At 18.3% G+C, this 22448-nt stretch overlaps 1 protein-coding gene across 9 annotated transcripts in view; it reads right to left on the reverse strand.

The window, feature by feature from the left end:
* LOC108003729 (PH and SEC7 domain-containing protein) overlaps positions 1–22448 on the reverse strand; it is a 137908-nt gene that overhangs the window by 32936 nt on the left and 82524 nt on the right. For all 9 annotated transcript variants that reach the window (XR_009832778.1, XR_009832777.1, XM_062085323.1 and 6 more), the window contains exons 2-3: positions 20730–20796; positions 8742–8795 (exon numbers count right to left, since the gene is read on the reverse strand). Coding sequence is in view for 7 of the 9 variants with exons in the window: in XM_062085323.1 (XP_061941307.1) it covers positions 8742–8795; positions 20730–20796 (121 nt within the window). In the remaining 2 variants the exon portion in view is untranslated. The remainder of the gene's footprint in view (positions 1–8741; positions 8796–20729; positions 20797–22448) is intronic.

A 22448-nucleotide genomic window follows, 5' to 3' on the forward strand; every position in this document is an offset into this window, starting at 1 on the left:
TAGTGTAATTTTAAATTTCTCAAAAAGCTTAAGTTTAACGCTAAGTTTAATAATGTTATTTGAATATTAATTTGAAAGATTATTTTATATTTCTTTTTATATTATTTTATATTATTTCTTTTTTATTATATTTTATTTTTTGATATTTTAATTTTCTATTTAGATATTTGTTCTTAGACTTTATTACAACATATAAAAATGTGCTTTTATATAGAATTTTATATGGAATTTCTATTCTTTAAAGATTGAAAATTATATTTAAATTTATTTAAATTATTTTTTCTTTAAAATACTTTTTGATATTCATATTTCTTAAATTAATTTTGAGATAAAATTTTTATAATATTAAAAAAAATTGTTATTGCTCTATTGTTTTTATTTTCTATTATTATTTGAAATAACTAAATATTTAATAAATAAATCATTTGGAAATTAAATTATTTTTTGAATAAATTTTGCAATTTATTTGCATAAATCTTTATTTTAAATTTATATTTTATCTTGTGTAAAATAATTGTTTTTTTTATTTTTTATTTTTATTAAATATAAAGAATACAAAAAGTAAAATATAGTAGTATACAGAAAGTATAAATTTGTTTGAAATTAAGATTAATTTTTTAATATTTTGAAAAATAGATATAAGATTTTGCAATGCCAATTTTTAAAATAAAATATATATATATATGTAATTTTTTAAATTATTTATTTTATGATTTTTTTTAAATATTCATTTTTTAAATTAATGACATTTGAAATAATAATTTTTATTATGAAATAAAAATTTATACTTCATAGAAAAGCTTATAAATTATATTCTTATTCTTCAAATACTATAGAAAAATAAATTAAAGTTGCAAAACTTTTCAAAAAAACTTTTCAATTTCAGAAACAAATATCTGTTATAAGTTACTTCGATATTAACTCTCTAAAATAAAATACAAAATTTATTTAAACAATAATAAAATTGCACATGATTTTAAAATTATACTATTATATATAAATTATATTAATTTAAAAAAAATTCCATAATTAAATAAATTTTAATATTAAAACTTAATTTCTAATTAAATATGAAATCATATCATAACAATTGAATGTTAAATTACTTTTCAAATTCATTATATTTTTAAATAATTAGATTTCTAAAATAATTACATTTCTATATTAATCTCTTAATGATTGAATTTTCGAAATCGCAATTCATAATCTACAAAAATAACAAAATAAATTCATTCATTTCGAACGAATTCCTTAAATTCAATTCTATCCTATTCTCTTGTTTCTCCGTATATCTAGATTATCAAAGAAGCTTTTCCTATCATCCAATGAATGAACGTAGTAATCGTTCAACAGGGCCATCAGGTTATTCAACGCAGACTTCATTAGTACGGACAGCACTAGGAGGATAGAGCCTAACCTCTAACATCGAATGAATTCAAGGTGCGCATGCACTGATAACGATAATCCGGTGTAAATCGGTTAAACACGACGGTTGCTCTGAAGTAACATCGTATCTGGTCCCTTGGCAGGTTTACACAATGATTCCACTCACGCAACCGTGGTCAGCTGTCCTGTATCATCAGTTCTATATATTTGCAGTATTATAAATCGGATAAGAATTTTCATGAAAAGAAAGTGCGGTGAATAGAATTTTAAATGCAATTTAACTAATGAATAATAATTTATTTTATGAATTATTGATTAAAGGAAAATATTTCAAAAATTAAATTCATTATACATATTATAATAATATATATTATATATTTCAAGAAATTTTTAAATTATTATTTTTATATTGTTATTTTTAAAGTTATTTTTTAAAGTTACTTAAAAAATAATTTTGGAATAATATCATTATTTTATTATATATATCATAAAAAAATAAATAAATTATTAATTATGAAAAATAAATTATTATATTAATTAGACGATTTATTTGTAATATGTTTTATTTGTAATATGTTTTATAACAATATTCATTATCCAAATATATTATTATTTAAAGATTCAATACTTTAATATTTATTCGATTCTATTATTGACTATTATATTTTATTTCTTTTCATAATACAAACATAAGATATTTTTTCTTAGTACAATAATGAAAATAAAATTTAATTTGAAATTAACATTGAATTTGATTTGAATTGATATATAATATATACAATGACAAAAATGTAAACATGTAACTATAGAAACTAATATTAACTATAGAAACAAAATCTGAATTTTTTTTCATTTTGAAGCATTTGAAAAACTAGAAAAAAGAAATGATTTGAAACTCAATTTTATAATTTGAAATACAATTTTATTTAGCTTTGTAAATTTAGAAACTTATATAATTTAGCAATTAAAAAGAGAGATCTTTAATTTTCATAAAATAAATAAAAATCATTTTCTATATTATTATTACAATTTTGTTGTAAACAAGATTATTATTTTTCTTAAAATTTAAAATAATTTACCTAAAAAAAAGTTTATTTCATTATTGAAAATTTTTTTATCTAAAATTTCTTCCCTACTAATTATTGAGATAAAAATTAATTATCATCGCTATATGTTTACAATTTTAAATATTTTAAATATATCTGGATTGTTTTTCAAAAATTGCATTCTATTTTTATTTTTTTTCGAATTTATTTACCATGGGATACATTCTTTAAATAAATAATGCAGTTCATGAATATAATTTACATAGAATCTATTAAAGATAATGGATTGATAATTTTCAATCTCTTTATTGTAATTAACAATATTTATAAATTTTTAACATTAATAAATATTTTTAATTTGCATACATATAAAGTATGCAAAATAATATTAAAATATGCTTTTGCATAAAAATTTAATATATTAATAAAAAAAAACAATATATTCATAACTTATTCCATTTTATATTATACATTATATATTTACACCTAATGAATTTAGTTTTTTTTAATTGATGAAATTCTCCAATTGAAATAATTGATGATTTATCTATATAGATATTTTATTTAAAGAAAAATTAATAGAATATTATTATTATTTACATAATATAAAAATATAATATATAAATTATTTTTTGTGAAAGTGTATATCTCATGATTATATATTTATAATTTTAAATATAAATCTAAATACAATATTTATTAAAGAACTTGGAATATAATTTTAAATTTAATTTATTAGTTTATATTAAATATTAATTTTATGAAAACAAAAATTATAATTCATAATCAATATTAATATTAATATAATAGAATTTTAAAAGCGAAATAAAATCGAAATCGATTTAATTTTATGAAAGTAAGTGATCATTTTGATAGAGATATAATAATAAAATAACACTTGAAAAATGCAATGATTCGATAGAAATGGAATAGATTCAACAGAAATAATATTGAAGTTTAATCTAAATCATAATATTATGATATGATAATATAGAGAAAATAATATCGAAGAGAGAAAAGACTTAAAGGATAAAAGATATAAAAATAAATATTTTAATTTTTTAAATTTCTTTAATAAATAATAATAAATAATAATAAATTATAAAAAATAAAATTACCAAAATATTATCGAGTAATAACTAATAAGAACTTAAAAATTTTATTTAAAATTATTTATTAAAAACATTTAATCAAAAGATATATAAATATTAATTTATACATATATATAATTTATACATATATATTATACATATATATAATTTATAAATATAATCTACATTTTAAAATCTTTCATTATTATAAGAAGTTATAATCAATCAAATATAATTGTTTTCTTTCATAAACAAATATGCTACAACGGAATGATTCCATTCTCCAAATAACATGTTTAATAATAAAATTTCCATTATATGATCCGTTTTATACATATACTTCATTACTTTTTATTTTTATTTTAGATAAAAAATTATAATGAATAAAAAAATAATTATTTTTTTATTTTTTTTTGATACTCAAAGAGAATAATGATAGTTATAAAAAAATGATTTTCTCTTTCTCTTAAAAATTTTATCTCATTTATACCTTTACTTATAGAACTTTTTTATACTCATCTAATGCAATTTGTTACCTATCAAAACTTTTACTAAAATAAAAATTCATATCAATCAAAAATAATTCTTTTTTATAATGAAAAATATATTTAATTTATAATTTTAATTATAAAGAGTTTTTTTAAAAGTAGTTTTTTAACTACACAATTTTTATCTTCCATTACATTCATTTAATACAATCTATCAGGTTTTAAAATATATTATTTAATTATAATAAAAGTTATGAAAGATTGATTTTGATTTTTGTTAAAAAACAATTTTAATTATAGAATTTCCATTTTATATTTATGTTTTTCTATTTCTTTCTTATTTTTTTCAGATTCTCACTAAAATAAAAATTCTTAATTTAATAAACAAAATTTTTTTTTCATAATAAAAGATACATTCATTATACATTCATTATATAAAGATATATTATAAAAAGTCGATTCTCTACAAATCAGTTCAATTATAAAATTTTTTATTTTATATTCATCCAATGCAATCTATTATTTTTTAAAATTCTTATTAAAATAAGAAATTATAAAAATTATAAAGATTATAAGAAAAATAAAAATAATTCTTCTTCATAACAAATAATAAGCTACAAAAAATCGATTTTTGAAATCGATTTTAAAATGCAAAAAATCGATTTTTGGCATTGTCCTTTTTATACAAATATGTTTTTTTGATGATTATTATAATGTAAAATGGAATTAAAAAATATATAAATGTTGTTTCTTTCGTTACAATTTGAATAACATGTATCTCACTGTCTTTATAATGAATCATTTTTATCTAATAAAATATAAAGACACTTTTTATTTTAATTATATTTTATGAATCAAAGAAGAAAATAAATTTATGTTGAATAAAAAAACGAATCGATACGGAAAATATTATACATAATTTCATTTTATAAGTAATATGATTTATTTATAAATAATTGGTAAGATATTCTTATATAGACATATATCATAGACATAGACATATATATATATCAACATATATAAGTATTATTCACCAATATTACATTATTAACACCACAATATTTTTATAATTGATTTAACATAAATTACATTAAATTAAATATTAAAAAACAAACTTATTAATATTATATAGAAGCAGTATCTTTAAGATAAATGATATATTTGGCTTATTGTCAGCATATTTAAATAAAAATAATGAAAATAATAAATAAGTATATAATAAATAAAAAGTATTTATAAATAATGAAAATAATAAATAATAAAAGTATTTATATCTTATGAAATTTATTATCTGATAAAATTAAATTTAAAAATAATTTTTAAAAATATATAGATATAAATACATAATAATGTTGAACATTAAAATGTAAATATTTTTGGCAATATTGAAATGTTTATGGGATATAAATATTTCCAATAGCGATAATTGGATAATAATCTACTACATTTTAAAAACAAGAAAATAAGAAATTCTGATCAATTACCAATTATTCTTTTTTATAACAAAAAATACATCGATTTACAAATAGCCGATTCCATCCTCTAGAAATATATTCAACTACAAAATTCCTGTCTTACATTCACCAGAAACCGGAACTTCCTCAGCAGGCCAAACACGTCAACTTCCTCTGCATTCCTGGCACATTTTCAACTGCATCCATCTGACAGGAATGCACGAGGCGGACTCGCGCGTGGCACGATACGCTTCATGAATTCCGGAGGATTGGAAAAACGGCTAAGTTCACCACTCACGCAATATCGATTACGCTTATCGACAGAGCATATGTGTATCACAGAACATGGTCTACTGATATTTCTTTCAACTTATCCCTACTATACAAATACTTTCACCGACGAGATCTTTCTCACCAACTTTCAGGAACTAATGAGTACAACATTAAATGAAATGATCATTAATACACATTTTAACAAGGAATTATAAATTGAAATTAGATAAAAATTTAAAGAAAAAAGTGATTTTTATAAATGAAGGAAGTAAAATTAAAAGAAAGAAGTTAATAGATTATAAATATTTACGCGTATGAGTAAATTAGAGTAGAACGAAACGAGAGATAAAATTTTTTTCGTGAATTTCAATTGTAAAATTGTTTTCTATATAATGTATAAATTGTTGAAATATAAATTTGATTAACAAATTCTTTTTATATTGTGAAGAATATTTTAAAAATTATTTTTATTAATTACAAATTTTTTTTACAATTTTTCAGTAATTTTTTTTTCAATAGTAGTAATTTAATTTTTTTTCAATAAATAATGTTTCTTTCTGTATAATTTTGGATAATTTTGGATATAGAATTTATTATTTTTGTGAATTTTATAAATTTTTATTTGAAAACTTACACAAATAATTTTTGTTTTTAACAAAAATAATGTTTTTTTCTATGTAGAAATAATTTTGAATAAAAAATTTATTGATTTTATAAATTTTTGTTAATAATAATTTAATTTTTTTAACAAATAATATTTTTTTTAAGCAATAGAATTAATATTCAAAAATAATTTTAAATAAAAAGATTTAAATTAAATTTAGAGAAGATTGAAGAAAACTACTATTTCTTAATTATTTTATAAAGTATTCTAATTTATTCATTTATATCATGATCATTATTATATATATATTATATATATTTATTATTATTATATACATATACATAATATTCATTTAAAAATATTAATAAATTTAATGCAAGTCTAAAAAAAATAAGGAAAACGAAAAATATTATAATAAATAATAAATAATAAATAATAAATAATGATAAAAATAAAAAATTAAAAAATAAATATGTAATTTCATAAGAAATTAATTAAATATGGAATCTAAATAAAAATTTTATTATAAATTTTGATAAAAAAATGAATTTTATAAAAATTATAAATTATAAAAATAAAAAATCCTGATATATATCTTTTTGTCACTACTATATGGAAAAAAAGAATTAATTTCAATGAAAGAATTGATCTAAAACATATTATAAAGAAATTCCAGCTTATTATCGAGAATTATAGAGAATTATTTAATACTATTCTTAATTACATTCTATTACTTTATAATTACATTTTTATCGTAAAATAATATGAACTTTGTTCTAGAAAAATACATTTTTCAAATTAATTCAATTATTTTCCTAAAGTTCCAATGTCCTATCAATAATGCAATTTCCACTTCAAATTTTTTATACGATAGTAACATTAATGTAATGATAGTGCTAATAACTTTTAATAATGTTATCGCTAGATTTTTCTCTAATCTCTAAAAAATCTTTATCATAAAAATTACTATAAATGTTGCAAAAATTTTTTTTCTAATTTAATGATATCTGTAATTTTATCGGAATTTTCATTGATAAAATAATAAATAATAAAAGATTGAAAAAAATAAAGGAGAAATATTTGTTTATTGGAGATATATATATAAATAAGATCATAGATTAAAAAGAATAAATATTGTTTCAAATATTCTTGATTCTAATCTGCAAAATATTATTTAAAATTATATAGATATATTAAAATTAGATAGATTAAGATCCAAAGATTAATCTTGATCGAAATGCGACTATAAAATAGAATTATAATTATTGATTATTCATATTTTATTACTTTTATTAATTTAAACTATCTTAGTTTTTGAATATCGTTAAGATATTGTTAATAGATGAAATGAGTTTTTTTTATTATTATTAAAAGTTATTATTGAAACGCATAAAAACATTATTATATAATGTTGCAATAAAAATAGAAAAAATAAAAAAATTATATTATAGTTTAAATCACTTTCTTATTATTGAAATGTATCTTATTATTTAAATATATCTTAACGATATTTTAAATATATCAAAAATCAGTAAAAATATTTAGTTAATTTATAGAAAATTATTAACAATATCTTTAACAATAACTTTTGAATAAAGAAAATAAGAATTATAGTTATTTTGATTTTATCAATATCTTAACATATTATCTTAACGTTTTTATCAATAATATAATAATGAATTATCAACAATATAATAATGTTATCAATTGTTATGGATAACATATCGATATATATTATAAAATTGTAGAATTCAAAGTTGTAAATGTTACACAGTTACATCGTTACATTAATAATGAACGTAAATAATTACGTAATGAATTAATTTAAGCATTACATAAAGCTGATTACTTCAACATAGAAAGTGTTACATTTAATTGCAAATCTATGCAGTAATGTCATTTTAAACATCGATTGATTAAATCATGTATGATAAAGCGATGCGACTTCGAATAACTTCGAAGTCGAAATCATAATTTATTATATGAAATGATATAGTAAATAAATTGAATTTGTTTCAACAGCAAGAATAAAAAAATATAGAATGCTATTTAAAAAAATTATTTTGAAATTTTCTTCGCTATTTCATCTATATGAAATTTATTTATATTTTTATAATGCGCTTTTTATATCAATTTTTATAAAAATATTAAAATTTTTAATAGTTTCAATCTTTTTTTATAATTAAAAAAAATATCAATTTTTAAATAGTATAAATGATCAATTTTAATTTTAATATATATAATAACAATTATTGTTAATATTTGAAAATTTATCAACACCAATCTTTCAAACAAAAGAAAAATCAGTTAAGTCTAAATTCTTTTAATGATCCAAGTTATAGCTGACTCGACATAAGTCTTCGCGCGAATAAAAGAATTTGTAGACGCACTTCACTTACCCCTTCTCAACTTCAGGGTGACGGGATCCGACGAGAGCCGCAGACATTTCAGCACTGAAATATAAAATGACGGAATATCATAAGAAAAGATATCATATCAAGCAAAAGATTGAAAAAAATAAAAAATGAGAAAAAAAAAAGAAAGTAAGATGAAAAGTAGTTAGATCGAGCCGTGTGTTCCTTGCGTGTTTGCAAGCGGAATTTAAGGACGTTCTCCGTTTTGTTATTTTTGGAAAAGCTGGTTTACTCTCATGCTTGGATTAACGAGAAAAGGATGAAGCGCTTCCTGGCGAAAAAGATGGATCGCAATTTCAAAGTAAGGTTAAATCGTTTCGTGCGAAACTCGGTTTTAAGCCGAGCAAAATGGAAAATTTAACTTGACGCGTTAATAGGACACTGTGAGAAGATGAATTTGGGATGAGAGAGATGGGAGGAATGTGTGTTTAGCGAGATTAAGATGCTAGACGGGATGATTTAATTAAACGTTCTGTTTGTCTGGAACCTTTTCTTAGAAATATATTTGATTACTAAAAATTGTTAAAATGCTAGAGATTTTTACGAAGATATTGCAAATATATAATATGCAAAAATATTCATATTTTATATAAATTCAACTAATAAATAATATTCTTTCAATTGTTTCATTTTAATTGTATAATTTTGTTTATAATTTTTCTTTAACTAATTAATATAATTTTTCTTTAACTATTTTATTTTATTAAAATCAAAAATTCTATTTTATGTTCGAATGTAAATAATAATAAGTTATATGAATTAATTCTTTTATTATATTTAAAGGAAATGAAATCATTCATTAAAATCTCATTATTATTATTTTTTAAATATAACTTTGTATACAAAAGTAAAAAAAACTAAAATTGTAAGCTGTAAAATATTTAAATTTTAATGCTCTTTTATTATAAAAAATTTTTAGTAGAAATTGTATTCAAACAAAAAAATGATAAAAATTTGAGAGTTAATTTCATATTCTTCAAAGAGATTTTTTATCGAAAAATAAATTTTATTTTATAATTCACTATAATTTGTATGTATATCAATTTTCATTAAAATCAGATTTTTCAAGATAAGTATATCTTCTTGTATAACATGTAAAAATTTTTATGATTGTAATTAATCTTATCTTTTTATTATATTAAAATTGTTTAAGGAATGAAATAAAAAATAATATTCGATTAATAAGTATACAATGTTCGATTTTAATTTATTAGATCATTCTATAAATAATACCATAAATAATATTTTTATATATTTAATAATATTATATTAATTATAAATATTTAAAAATAAATGTTTTAGAAAATTGATTTTAATAAAAAAATAATAATATTTGTGCTTTTAATTTATAATATTTTTCATTTTTAAGCACATTTTTAATCTTTTTTTATCTTTTCTATCTTTTTAGTTAAAAAAATTTTTTTCTTTTTAAAAATTTAAATTACTATAACTATAAAATATTTTATATTGAACAAAATATTTAAACGGTAATTAATTATTAACAAAAAATAGATGCAATATATTTCATATTAATTAAATTGTTTATTCTTTTCCTCATTGCAATCAAGTATCAATGGTAAACTTTCCAATTTATCGATTATCCGTTTATTAAAGTTATTTGTTTTATTTTTTACTATAAATTGCAATTGTACTAATTTGATTTTACAAAATTTTATATTAATAATTTATTAATGATATTATTATAAATAATTCTTTGCAACTGAAATGGATTTTTAAATTAATATTACTTATAGAATAATCTGATATAAGTGAATTACTCATATTTTAACTATATATAAAAATAATTTAGATTAAAATTTAATGTTACAATAGGAATATAATTTAATGTAATTTTCTCTAAATAAATGCGGTTATATAAAAGACTTATATTTTTTTTAAATAGAATCATTTAATATGTGATGAATATTTATAAGATGAATATTTATCACATAAAAAAATATATTTAGTATAAAAAATTAGCAAGAGAAATGTATCACAAATTAATTAATAAATATTATTAATCATTCTATTGTAATTTCTTCAAATTGTCATATTATATATTATATTATATAATAGCAATGAACATAAAATACTTATTTAAATAAACATAGCTTATATAAACATAACATATGTTATATATATAAATAATATAACATATATATAAATAAATATAAATAAAATTATAATATATATATTATAAATTATAAATAAAGTTATGTTTATTTAAATAAGTACTTTTTGTTCATTGCTAGATATATATATGTGTATATATATATATATATATAAAATTTTAAATTTTGAAATAATAAATTTAAATTGGATTTTATTTTTACTCTAATAATTTAATAAAACAAATTTATAGAAAAATTTGATTTGCAAAAGAATAAATTTGAAGCGCAAAATATATAATTAATAATAATTAATAATTAATTAATAAATATAATAATAATTATAATTAATAAATATAATAATAATAATAATTAATAAAATTATATACGCAAAATTAAATATGAAAAAAATAATAAAAATTTAAATTATTTTTTCCACAAAATTCTTCAAAACAAAAATAAGTAAAAGTTGCTATTATAAATTTAGAGAATAAAGAGCATATTAATAAATATCAAGCTTATCTTCTACCAAAAAACATCTTCTATAAAACCCATAAAAAATTGTCGTTCTTAAAAAACAGCCAACATTTTGAAAAAAGTCTCGAAGTTTGAAAGAACAAATTTTCTCATTCCCAAGACTTTCGTCAAACTTTCACTCTCCCATCTCCATGTAGCGCATGTCTCAAAGGAATAGATATCCGAAGCGTCCTCCGTTTCCGGGCAACAGTTTGGCCAAGTTTACCAATTATATCCTCGAAACGCAAACGCGGCGAATCGAGGAGACGCTGAACAGTTCACGGTTCACAGGACTGAAATATCGCCTCGTGCCTCTGTACGTGATGTCAGCTTGTCAAATTAAACGGGAACTAGGAGAAAATACGAGGCTGGTGCCCGATATTGCCCTGCCTCGGCCGCTTTACGCTCGGCTATGTAAACGTTCTTCCTTGTACTAACCATTGCGAAACAAGCATTGCCGGAATTTTATTTCGTTGTTTCCTACACCTTGACCAATCTTTTATTGTTCTTCTTATGTAAATCTAATCATGTGAATTTAAGTGTGCCGATTTATAAGAAATGCTATTTAATTAATAATAAAACAATATGAATTTTTTTTATAAATAAAATGTTACTGTTATATTCATAAAAGATTTTTAGAAAATCGATTCTAGAAGAAAACTATAAAATAAAAATTGTTCCAAACAAAAAAAAAATTTTATTCTCTAAAATGAAAATTCTTAATTTACCTATTTTTGAAATATCATATTTTTCATTTTCATAGCTTTTTTTTTCTTTGAATATTTCCAAATTTCAATTGCTCAATAGTTTATTTATCACAATAATTTAAAAATATGTTAAAGTTTATTTCGATTATTATAGAGCATTTTTCGATCATATATTTAATGCAATATTTTTTTTTTCTTATTATAAATTATCAATATTTCTCAACATTTATAATATTTTCACCATTAGAATCTCTACATTTATAATATATTCTTATTTTTTATCCTTTTTTCTTATTTTTATTTTAAAAGAAAGACAAGATTTAACAATTATTCAATTAAAATAATAACAATACTCTTTTATTAAAAGTTTTATTAAAACTCAATTCTTCTATATGTTTGAATTTCCTTAGGAAAAAAATATATAACATCATTAACTTTATTTCCATTACTATATTAGAGATAAGTCATGTAATTAAGTTTTCGCCAAAACTAAACATCACATAATTGTATTACATAATTTTGAGAAAAATATATCAAGAATAGGAAAATAAAAATATAAAAACTCTTTAAAATGAAAATTATAATATTATTATTATTTATTAATAAATTTTATTCTATAAAATGAAGATATATAATTTTTTGAGATTATAACTGAAAGATAATTTTTCATTTAAAATTTAATAATCTTAAATTTTGATATTGATTTTAATAATATAGTAGTATATAATTTGAGAACTTGATTCCTGATCTTTTCTATTTTTAACATGATTTAATAAATAATATTCAAATATTTACAAATAATTTTTTTTAGTAATCATAATTAGGAATATTTTTTTAGTTTTCAAATTCTTAAAGGACTGTTTTAGTCATGAATAAAATCTTATGAAAGTTTAAATTTAAAATTATTGTACTAAATATTATACTAAACATGATTAATTTTATTTAAAAAAAATCATAAGAATTTGCAAAATTCTTTTTTTTAATCTGAAAAAATTTTTATTAAATTTTAAAATTTTTTTTATACAATTTTGTTCAAATTAATCTTTGTATATCATACATGTATGATTTATTACAATTATCTATGAGAATTAATATGTGATTTGAATGTGCGTCTTTATGATATGTTTGTATGAACATGATATCTAATATTTTCTAGACAATATTTTATCATTTTTTTATCAATATCATCTGGATAATGTATTTTAAAATATTTTATAATTATATATAAGATTATTTTATAATAAATGATAAGTATTTTTATAAAAATATGTTTTTAAATAAATTTTCAATATATATATATAGAAATATCTTCTCTTAGCAAATAATTTATTTTTACAATTTTCTATGAATAAATAATATTTAAAAAAAATTATTTATAATAAATTATCAATTTTATAAGATCTTATATTGTTAAATGTTAAAATAAAATAAATTAATATCTTAATTTTATAAATATTGATATCAATATTTCTTGCTAATAAGTTACAAATATATAAAAATTTTATTGCTTTTTCTGTATCCTTTATCAAGTGATATTACTAATTTTTAATTTATATATTTATAAACAATATAATTTTAATCTTACTTTTAGCCTTATTTGCATTTATATGTTTATATAAAATTATGAAAAAACTAGATGTATGAATTTATGTTCTTTAACTGTATGTCATAAAAGTACATTATAAAAATACAAATTAAAAATGTTCAAAACTGATCTGAAAGTAAAAAGAAAAGAAAATACAAAAGAAAAAAAAATGAAAAAAGGCTTATTCAAAATTACTTAATTATTACATAAAATATAACAAATAACATACAATAAATCATAACAAATTTATAATAGATAATAATTAGAAAAATTATGATTATGATATTAATACGACAATATTATAATTAATAATAGATGCCAGAATGTATCAATTAAGTAGGTATGTTTAGCTTAATGTTAACTACGCAATTGAAAGACACAGTATTATTTTCGAAACACTAGTTGCATTCTTTTTTAAGATGTTGTGCCAAGTCATGAATATCTAAGCTGTCTCATTGATCAAGATATGAAAGAAATATTATTTGCTCAATGCAATTATTGTGAAAATAATTATTATTTTTAATCAATAAAATTATCATACGTATATGGATTATTATACTTGATTTCATAACTTTCATTTATTGTCATTATTACGATTTATTAAAATAAACTTTGCTTAATTATATGTTAAACTTGAAATTTGCAAAACAAGATTTATATCAAGAATTCTATTTCAATATTAGATAAAAATAAAAGTAAAATGAGATAATATTATTTACATTATTTTTAAATATTTTTAAATATTTTTTTTTTATATAAGAATGTTTGATAATTCTTCATGAAAGCATTCTTAAGAAGTGATAGAAACAACGATTTCCAATTTTTTAAAATAAAATTTCGATCAAGAAGAAGATACTACTGTATTATTTATTATTAATTTATAATCATTTATTTATTATAATTTATCTTTATATACATAATAAAGATAATTTTTACAAAATCTTTACAAAAGATAATATCCATTAAAAATAATTAAAATTTTGAATAGTTTTTTCATTTTCATTATCTTATTACTTTATTGATCTATCAAGGTTAGATCAAGTGGCAAAAAATCTTGGAACAAAATCATTGAATATAATTGATTAGATAATTATATATAAGATGTCTGTATTAAAAATATATAATAAACGTGAATGATTTTGTTATACAATCACCTTATTATTAAACATCGTTTGATTTGATATTGAAACATTGTTACACATTGTACGTTGATTGATTTATTGGACAGATAATTTTTTTACATAAATAGATAATTCATTCATTTTTATTAAATTTTCTTTTTCATTTAATATAGAAAATTAGATTTTATAACATTGATAATATATTTTGAATAATAATATATAGCAATAAAAAATTATAATAAATAAAAAATATAAACTATGATAAATAAACAATATAATTGATAAAAAAATAAAGTTGAATAAAAAAAGAAAAAAAATTAATAACTAACAAGATAAAATGAAAATTGTAAAATTAAAATTTTGTTTCAATTACATTCACAATAATAAATTTAAAATAACTGAATTGAGAATTTATATAATATTTCATATCATTCTTAAATTCAATCATTAATCATTTTAAAATACAGGAAAAAAAACACAATAAATATATTTTTTTTTAAATTTTGTTTCATCACGTTGTAACGACATCCCAAAATGAAGAATAGGTCAAAAAGGCCAAAAAGTAACTATATTGTCGATAAAATTAATCAAAAGCTATTTCGTTTGATGTACCGAACTCGTAGATTACCTGTAATTCTATAATGTAGTCAATCAAGTGTCCTATTTCGCGTATGTTATGCGAATTCAACATCATGTCATCGTAAAATTCCCACTAATGGGCTGGTTCGTCGATGTTTTATTCGGATGTATGAAATTCTCGATACCTTGATGATAAAAAATTGAGAACTTCGTAGCAAGAAGAACGAATTCATTTTTAATGAAACTAAGATAATTACAAAAAACTTACTTTGAAATTATTTTAAAATTATTATTTTGATTTAATGTAAAAAAAAAAAGAAAATTGAAAAGAAAAAATATTTCAATAATTAAAAAAATGTAGTTATTAAGCCAATAAATTTTTATTTTTATTAATGAAAATATGGTTAATATGATAATATTTGAGCGATACCTATCTAGAAATAGAAATTAATCAAGAAAAATTAAAAAAGTAATGTACTTTTTGTCATTTTTAAAAAAAACTTTGAAATTAAAAAATTTCTCTTATTAAAATTAAATAAAAATATATTATTTATATTATATATAATGAAAAAATATATTTTAGCTTGTATGTAATTATTGTTTTCGAAAATTAAAATCAAAACGTATGAAAGGGCTTTACTATCCATTGTGAAATATTATAGATTAAATATGATATATTTCATTTATTATTCATTTATTAGTATAAATTTTGTAAATTATTAATGTTACTACATTAGTAATGTTAATTTCTTACTGAAATTTAAATATATGAATTTATTTGCTATTGTTTGATTGATCAAAAATGTCGTTTTTTCTTCAGATTTAGAAAATGAACAGATTAAAATTACTTCTGTATTCTTATATCATGAAATAATATGTAAAAAAATTCAAAATCATAGTTTATATTAGATAATATACTTAAAATTTTTTAAGTATATTATACATAAAAATTGGATTTGTTTTCTTTTTGTTGCAAGATCATCTAGAAAACAAAGAATTCTGTACATGTAAATATTCTTTTTTTTTGTTTGTTATGTTTATTCAAAATGATTTAGTAATATTTTTAACTTTGAATTTTTATTCTTTTTCTAACAATTACCGATAAAAAAATATTAAAAAATTAAATATTTCTTTTGAAAATTATGTGTAAATTTTAATAAAAATCGTTTATTAATATTTAGAAAATTTTTCTTGAATTAATAATAGATTAAATTAAAAATAGATTAAATTTTTTTGTTAAAATTTTTCTTTTTTTTATAAAAAAATATTGTAAATGATCAATAAAAAATTCCATTTCTTTATTTTTCTTCTTTTTTATAACAATAAAAAACAAATTTTTCTATTTTAATCTATATAAAAAATTTTATTTATATTATAATTATTTAGGAAAATTCTATAATTTTGTCAATATAAAACTGATTTATATTTAATCAAATAATATATTAAAAAAATAAAAATGAAAAATTAAAATAAATATAATTATTAATTATTTTTCTTTTTCATTTTATGATTTAAAAATTCATAAAAATATATTTTAATAGTAGAAAAATTTTTCATATTTTTCAAAAATACATACAATTTTTCAAGTTGAATAGTATCACTTATACTTTTCTTTCTTTCTTAATTTTTATAAATATATAATTTTTTAAATATATTTTAATAACATGATTTAAATATATAAAATAAATATATAAAATATATAAAATATATAATATATAAAATATATAATAAAATGTATTTTTAAACAATATGATTTATATATAGATAAAAGGAGTAAAATAAAATAAAAAATAACAAATACATATATAAAATTATAACAATTATTTAAACAAAAATTATATAGAAAAAAGAATAGTATTTAAAAGCATAAAATAAATCAATAAATAAAAATATATAAGACAAAATTCAGGAAAAAAGAAAAAATATAAAATATATATGAGAACAATAAATCAATAACAAAAATATAAAATTCTTATATCATTTTCTATAAATCATTTTTTTATAAAACAGTTATAAAATTGTCATTTTCTGTAAATTATCTTTTGTAAAGCAATCATAAATCAATCATTTTCTACAAATAATTTTTTTATAAAACAGTCATAATCTTGTATAGAAAAACAACCATATATAATTCAAGGACAACGATATATTAATGAAATATAAAATTTAATCCAACTCCAATTCTTATAATCTCTACGTCTAATCGATATTTATTATTCGAATATCGAGAAGTTCTACGAATAAATATTTTTTGCATGACGAATGGAACACACTTGACAAATCAAAAGGTTAAGCTACACGCAGTGAATTTAACCTCACGTTTGATTCGAATCTCAAAGGAATAAACTATTCGCTTACATATACGATTTTCCTTGGTGTTATCTAGTTCAATTTCAATGGCCATCTTACTTTTAGATGTTCCACAAATTTTCTTCAAAAATCACGATGAATTAAAGAAAAAAATTCGGATCCATACCAATCGGACAAAACGCGACCAGAATGAAACGAAGATCGAGATGATTCTGGTCAAAGAATTCAGATGAAATTCTTCAAGGAATCTTAAAATATTTGCATACATTAATAATATTATTTATATGAGATATGTGATTATATATATTTATATGATATTCATTGACGATGCTAAATTTAAATTGATATTCATAAACCTTAGAAAATATTTTCTTTGAATGAAGGAATATTTTTATTCTTATTCTTTTAAATTTGAAATAGTTTTATAAAATTGTGTTTATAATGAATTAATTTAAATATTTTATTACGTATGTTATTTTATGTATTTATTTTATGTAATTTTTAGATTTTATAAATTTTTTATAATAAAAGTTTTAATTATTTTGTTGATTGAATAAATTAATATATCTATTCCATTTGAATTAATAATTATCTGAAGATACTAGTTTTGCAATATAAAAAAAGAAGATATGCTATAGATATGCTATAAAAAAAATAAATTTTAATTTTGATTTTTTTTGTACAAATTTTACTTTTAAGTTAGTATACATTTATTTTTTAAATATATTTTTAAATTAAATTAATTAGAGAAATCTTAATTAATTATATTATATATTAGATATTACTAGAATTAATTAATTATATTATATATTAGATATTACTAGATTTTAATAGAAGTTCATATTTTATATAAGTAAAGCCAATCAACATCTTCGATTAATCAAATATAAATTAAAATTTAAAAAGAAATATCTTTATTATATAATTTAACATTATATTAAAACATTATATAATTAAATTTATTTTTAAGAATATATTTTTTATAAGAAATATATTAATAATAATTCATAAAGTAAAGTCATAAAATAGTCATAAAATAAAGAAATTTTATATAATTTCATTATATATGATTTATATAAATATTTTTAAATTTAAAAAAAATGTAATAATCTATAATGTAATAATTGTTTAATTTAAAATAAAATTTTTCAATATTAGAAATAAGATAAATATTTATATTATGTATTATTTTAGTTACATTATCAAGATATATCATTTATTACTTATAAATATATATATATATATTTAAACTTCATAATTTCAATCATAAAAATTTCAATCATAAAAATACCTAAAATTATTTATCATTCTTATTCTTTACAAACATTTGATCTTTTTCTTAATATATATTCTAAAGATCGACTTTTGTCGAAAATCACTGTATAAATTTCGTCTCTTTGGGGAGGAATTTTTGCGTGTATGGAATTTCAATCGGATAATCTATCAATAAATCTTGATAAACCAATCAATCCTCGCGAATTATTTGCCATCTTAACATGAAACGCGTCGCGAAACGCGAATCGTAAATCTTTGCCTTTTGCTATGCAGCATTTTCCGATTGCTTTACGATCAGCAAAACCGAACTCTTGGGAATTTTTCACTCGAATACGGGTTGCATTGACCTTCAAAACAAGAATAATCAAGAGATAAACCATGAGCTGACTTTCATTCGATCGATCATTTTTCTTCTCTTTTTTGATCATAATTCTTTGCTCGATCCCGGATATAGCAATTACGAGAAAGTTAATCTCATTGACCTTTAAAGATTTCGTTTTCCTATACTGAGAAATTTTATTTTGATAAAAATTCTAATTGTATTATATTTTAATTTAATAAAGATTTTGAATATATAATTGTTTGTAATGAAGTTTTTACATCATATAAATTAGCATTTATTTAAATTTGTTTGAATTTATAAATATAATTTATAATAAATTTATTTAAATTTGAAATTTTAGTTTTTATTTGAAGTTTAATTTGAATTCGTATTTCAATTGAATTTAAATATTGTGAATTTATGGACAATAATGAAAAAATATTTGTTATTAATAATTTTTAGTATATAGTATTAGTATTTGAGTTTATGTTTATTTAAAGTTAAATTCAATTCTCATTTATGTTTGATTTAAATATAAATATATATTTGATGTAATTTAAATTAAATTTATATTTCAATTATTGTGAATTTATGAACAAAAATTAAAGAAAGAAATATATTGTCAAAAAGTTTGAGTATATAGTTCTTTAATGAATTTTTATTATATTTTTAATAACATAAATTATATTGATTTTATTTTGAATTTGAATTTATATTTAAATTATTCTTTATTAAATTTTTATTTGTATTTGAAATTTAATTTAAATTTAACTTCATATTTGATATTTATTTGATATTTTAATATTTATTTGATATAATTGAAATTGATCAATTTATAATTTTATGTTTTAAAAAAAAATATCTTGAATATTAAATAAATAAATATAAAACTCTAAAAAATAATTGTAAAATATATCAATTATAAAATAATATAAATATTAATATTAATAATTTTTTACTAAATTATACAAAAATATCTTTCATTAATTAAATATACGTTAATTTCATTTTATATATATTATATATATTTTATATATATTTTATAAAATTAATTATAATTCATAGAAAAATTAATTTTAATTCATAGCAAATATAGGAATAAATAAACAATTTATAGGAAAATATTTTTTATCGTTCGAATATAGAAAGGGAAATTAAAATTTAAAAAATAAAATTAAAAAAAGCTATCAAAAAATTCGAAATACTTTCTAAAAATTCAGAACATACATTTTTTAAATGCAAAAATAATCTTAATTGATCATCAATCGAATTATCAAACACACAAAAACTTTATACTTTCGTTCGATATAATGTAAAAATGCGATACATTTTAACAAGAACAAAAGTGGAGAGATTATAAAAAAAAAAGAGAGAGGGAAAAAGAGGAAAGTGCACTCCGTCGAATATGCATTATATCGCGAGAGAGAGGCTGAAGCAGGTCGGTTCTTACCTTCTTTAGTACTAAATCGGTTGACATCAACTTCGTTCACCCTGAGTATGACGTCGCCGGCCTCGACCTGCAAAACCAACCGTTTCTATGAAAACGCATTCTGCTGAAGATCAATTGGTCAGGAATGACAAATTGCCGTGAGAAGAAACAAAAGAAACTTATTCGCTCTATGACTTTCAGCAATTCGAATTCTCGCTCATAGATTAGCGGAATCGCTTTTATGCAAATATCTCGCTACTATGATATGCATTTCTTTCAAAAAGAAATACGTGGGATTTTTGTACTAAATATGTAGAATTATATATTGCTATTTTATTGAATTGAACATTTATTATTAAATATTTTTCATTTCGAAAATAAATAATATTGTCAAGAAAAATTTTGTCTAACTCAATAACTCAAATAAAAAATTCTATTATGAAAATTTTCTTATCAAAACTCAACATCCATCCAACATCAATTTTTTAATCCAAAAATAAAAAAGTTTCTGTTACGGAAAAATGATTCGTCAATTTATTTTATAATTCAAACAAGAAAAATTTTATTGCAAATTAAAAATAACTCACTATATACACGAAAATTTTTCTTTTCATCTTTCAAAAGTTAAATATTTTTAATTTTTATTAATATTTTAATGCTTTTATAATTTCAATATAGATAAAAAAAATCTTATTATATAAGATTAAATTTTTTCTCAATTTTTAATTTTTGAAATAAATTAAAAAATATCAGTAAAAATGGATTTTTTTCGTCCTTTTAAATTTGATCTTATTTAAATATATTTAAGTGTTTAATATTTAAGTAATCTAATAATTATTTATGTTATTTTGAAATAGTTTAAAAAATCATTTCATGCTAAAAGTAATTATTAAATATTATAAAATCACAAAACTTCAATTTTTACTTTCAAATTTAGAAAATTAAAATTTTTTTTAAATTGAATTTTCAAAAACTTTGTGTTTTAAAAAGAAACAGTTCCTTAGATTTGTATACAGCATAATAAAATTGAAATAATGCTTATTGAAAGTTATAAAAATTAGTTGAATTATAATAACACGTATTGAATAGAGTTAAATTTGATAAAAATAATCATTTTACTATATGATAATAACATTTTTGAAATTAAAGTTAAACATTTAATATAATTTTTTATATCATTACAAAAAATTTTAAATATTTCTAAGAATATAATAAATTTATAATATCTCAATAATATTAAAAATATTAAAAATAGTATTAAAATTTATCTCAGCATTCATCGAGAAATCAAATCAATGTGGTTAACATAGTAACAAAACAGAGTTTTCAATGATATTTCGCTGGTTATTCAACAATAGCAGCGATTTACTGGAACAAGTAAATCAAACAATCGTAGTAGTCCCACTATTGCTAAAACTTGGCTTGCTATACTATTCCCACGCCTTGCGTAACAATACGTAATCTTCGTATCATCAGCTGAATGGAACAGTTGTGGAATGTACTTTATAAACGAATATACTTTATATAACTTATACGTTTGTAATTTGCAATATCTGATCAAATATTATAATACGAAATCAATAAATATTATTCTCTAATTTATTTTACAGAAATATAAATAAAAATGATATTGTTAATATTAGATGATATTGTAGTATGATAATAATTGGAATTAACTTATTATTTTATGAGTTCTTATCGATTATTATATTGAAATTTAGAGTAATTTCTAAAATTTAG

Source organism: Apis cerana, linkage group LG15 (assembly GCF_029169275.1).
Source record: "Apis cerana isolate GH-2021 linkage group LG15, AcerK_1.0, whole genome shotgun sequence".
NCBI classification, from domain to species: Eukaryota; Metazoa; Arthropoda; class Insecta; order Hymenoptera; family Apidae; genus Apis; species Apis cerana.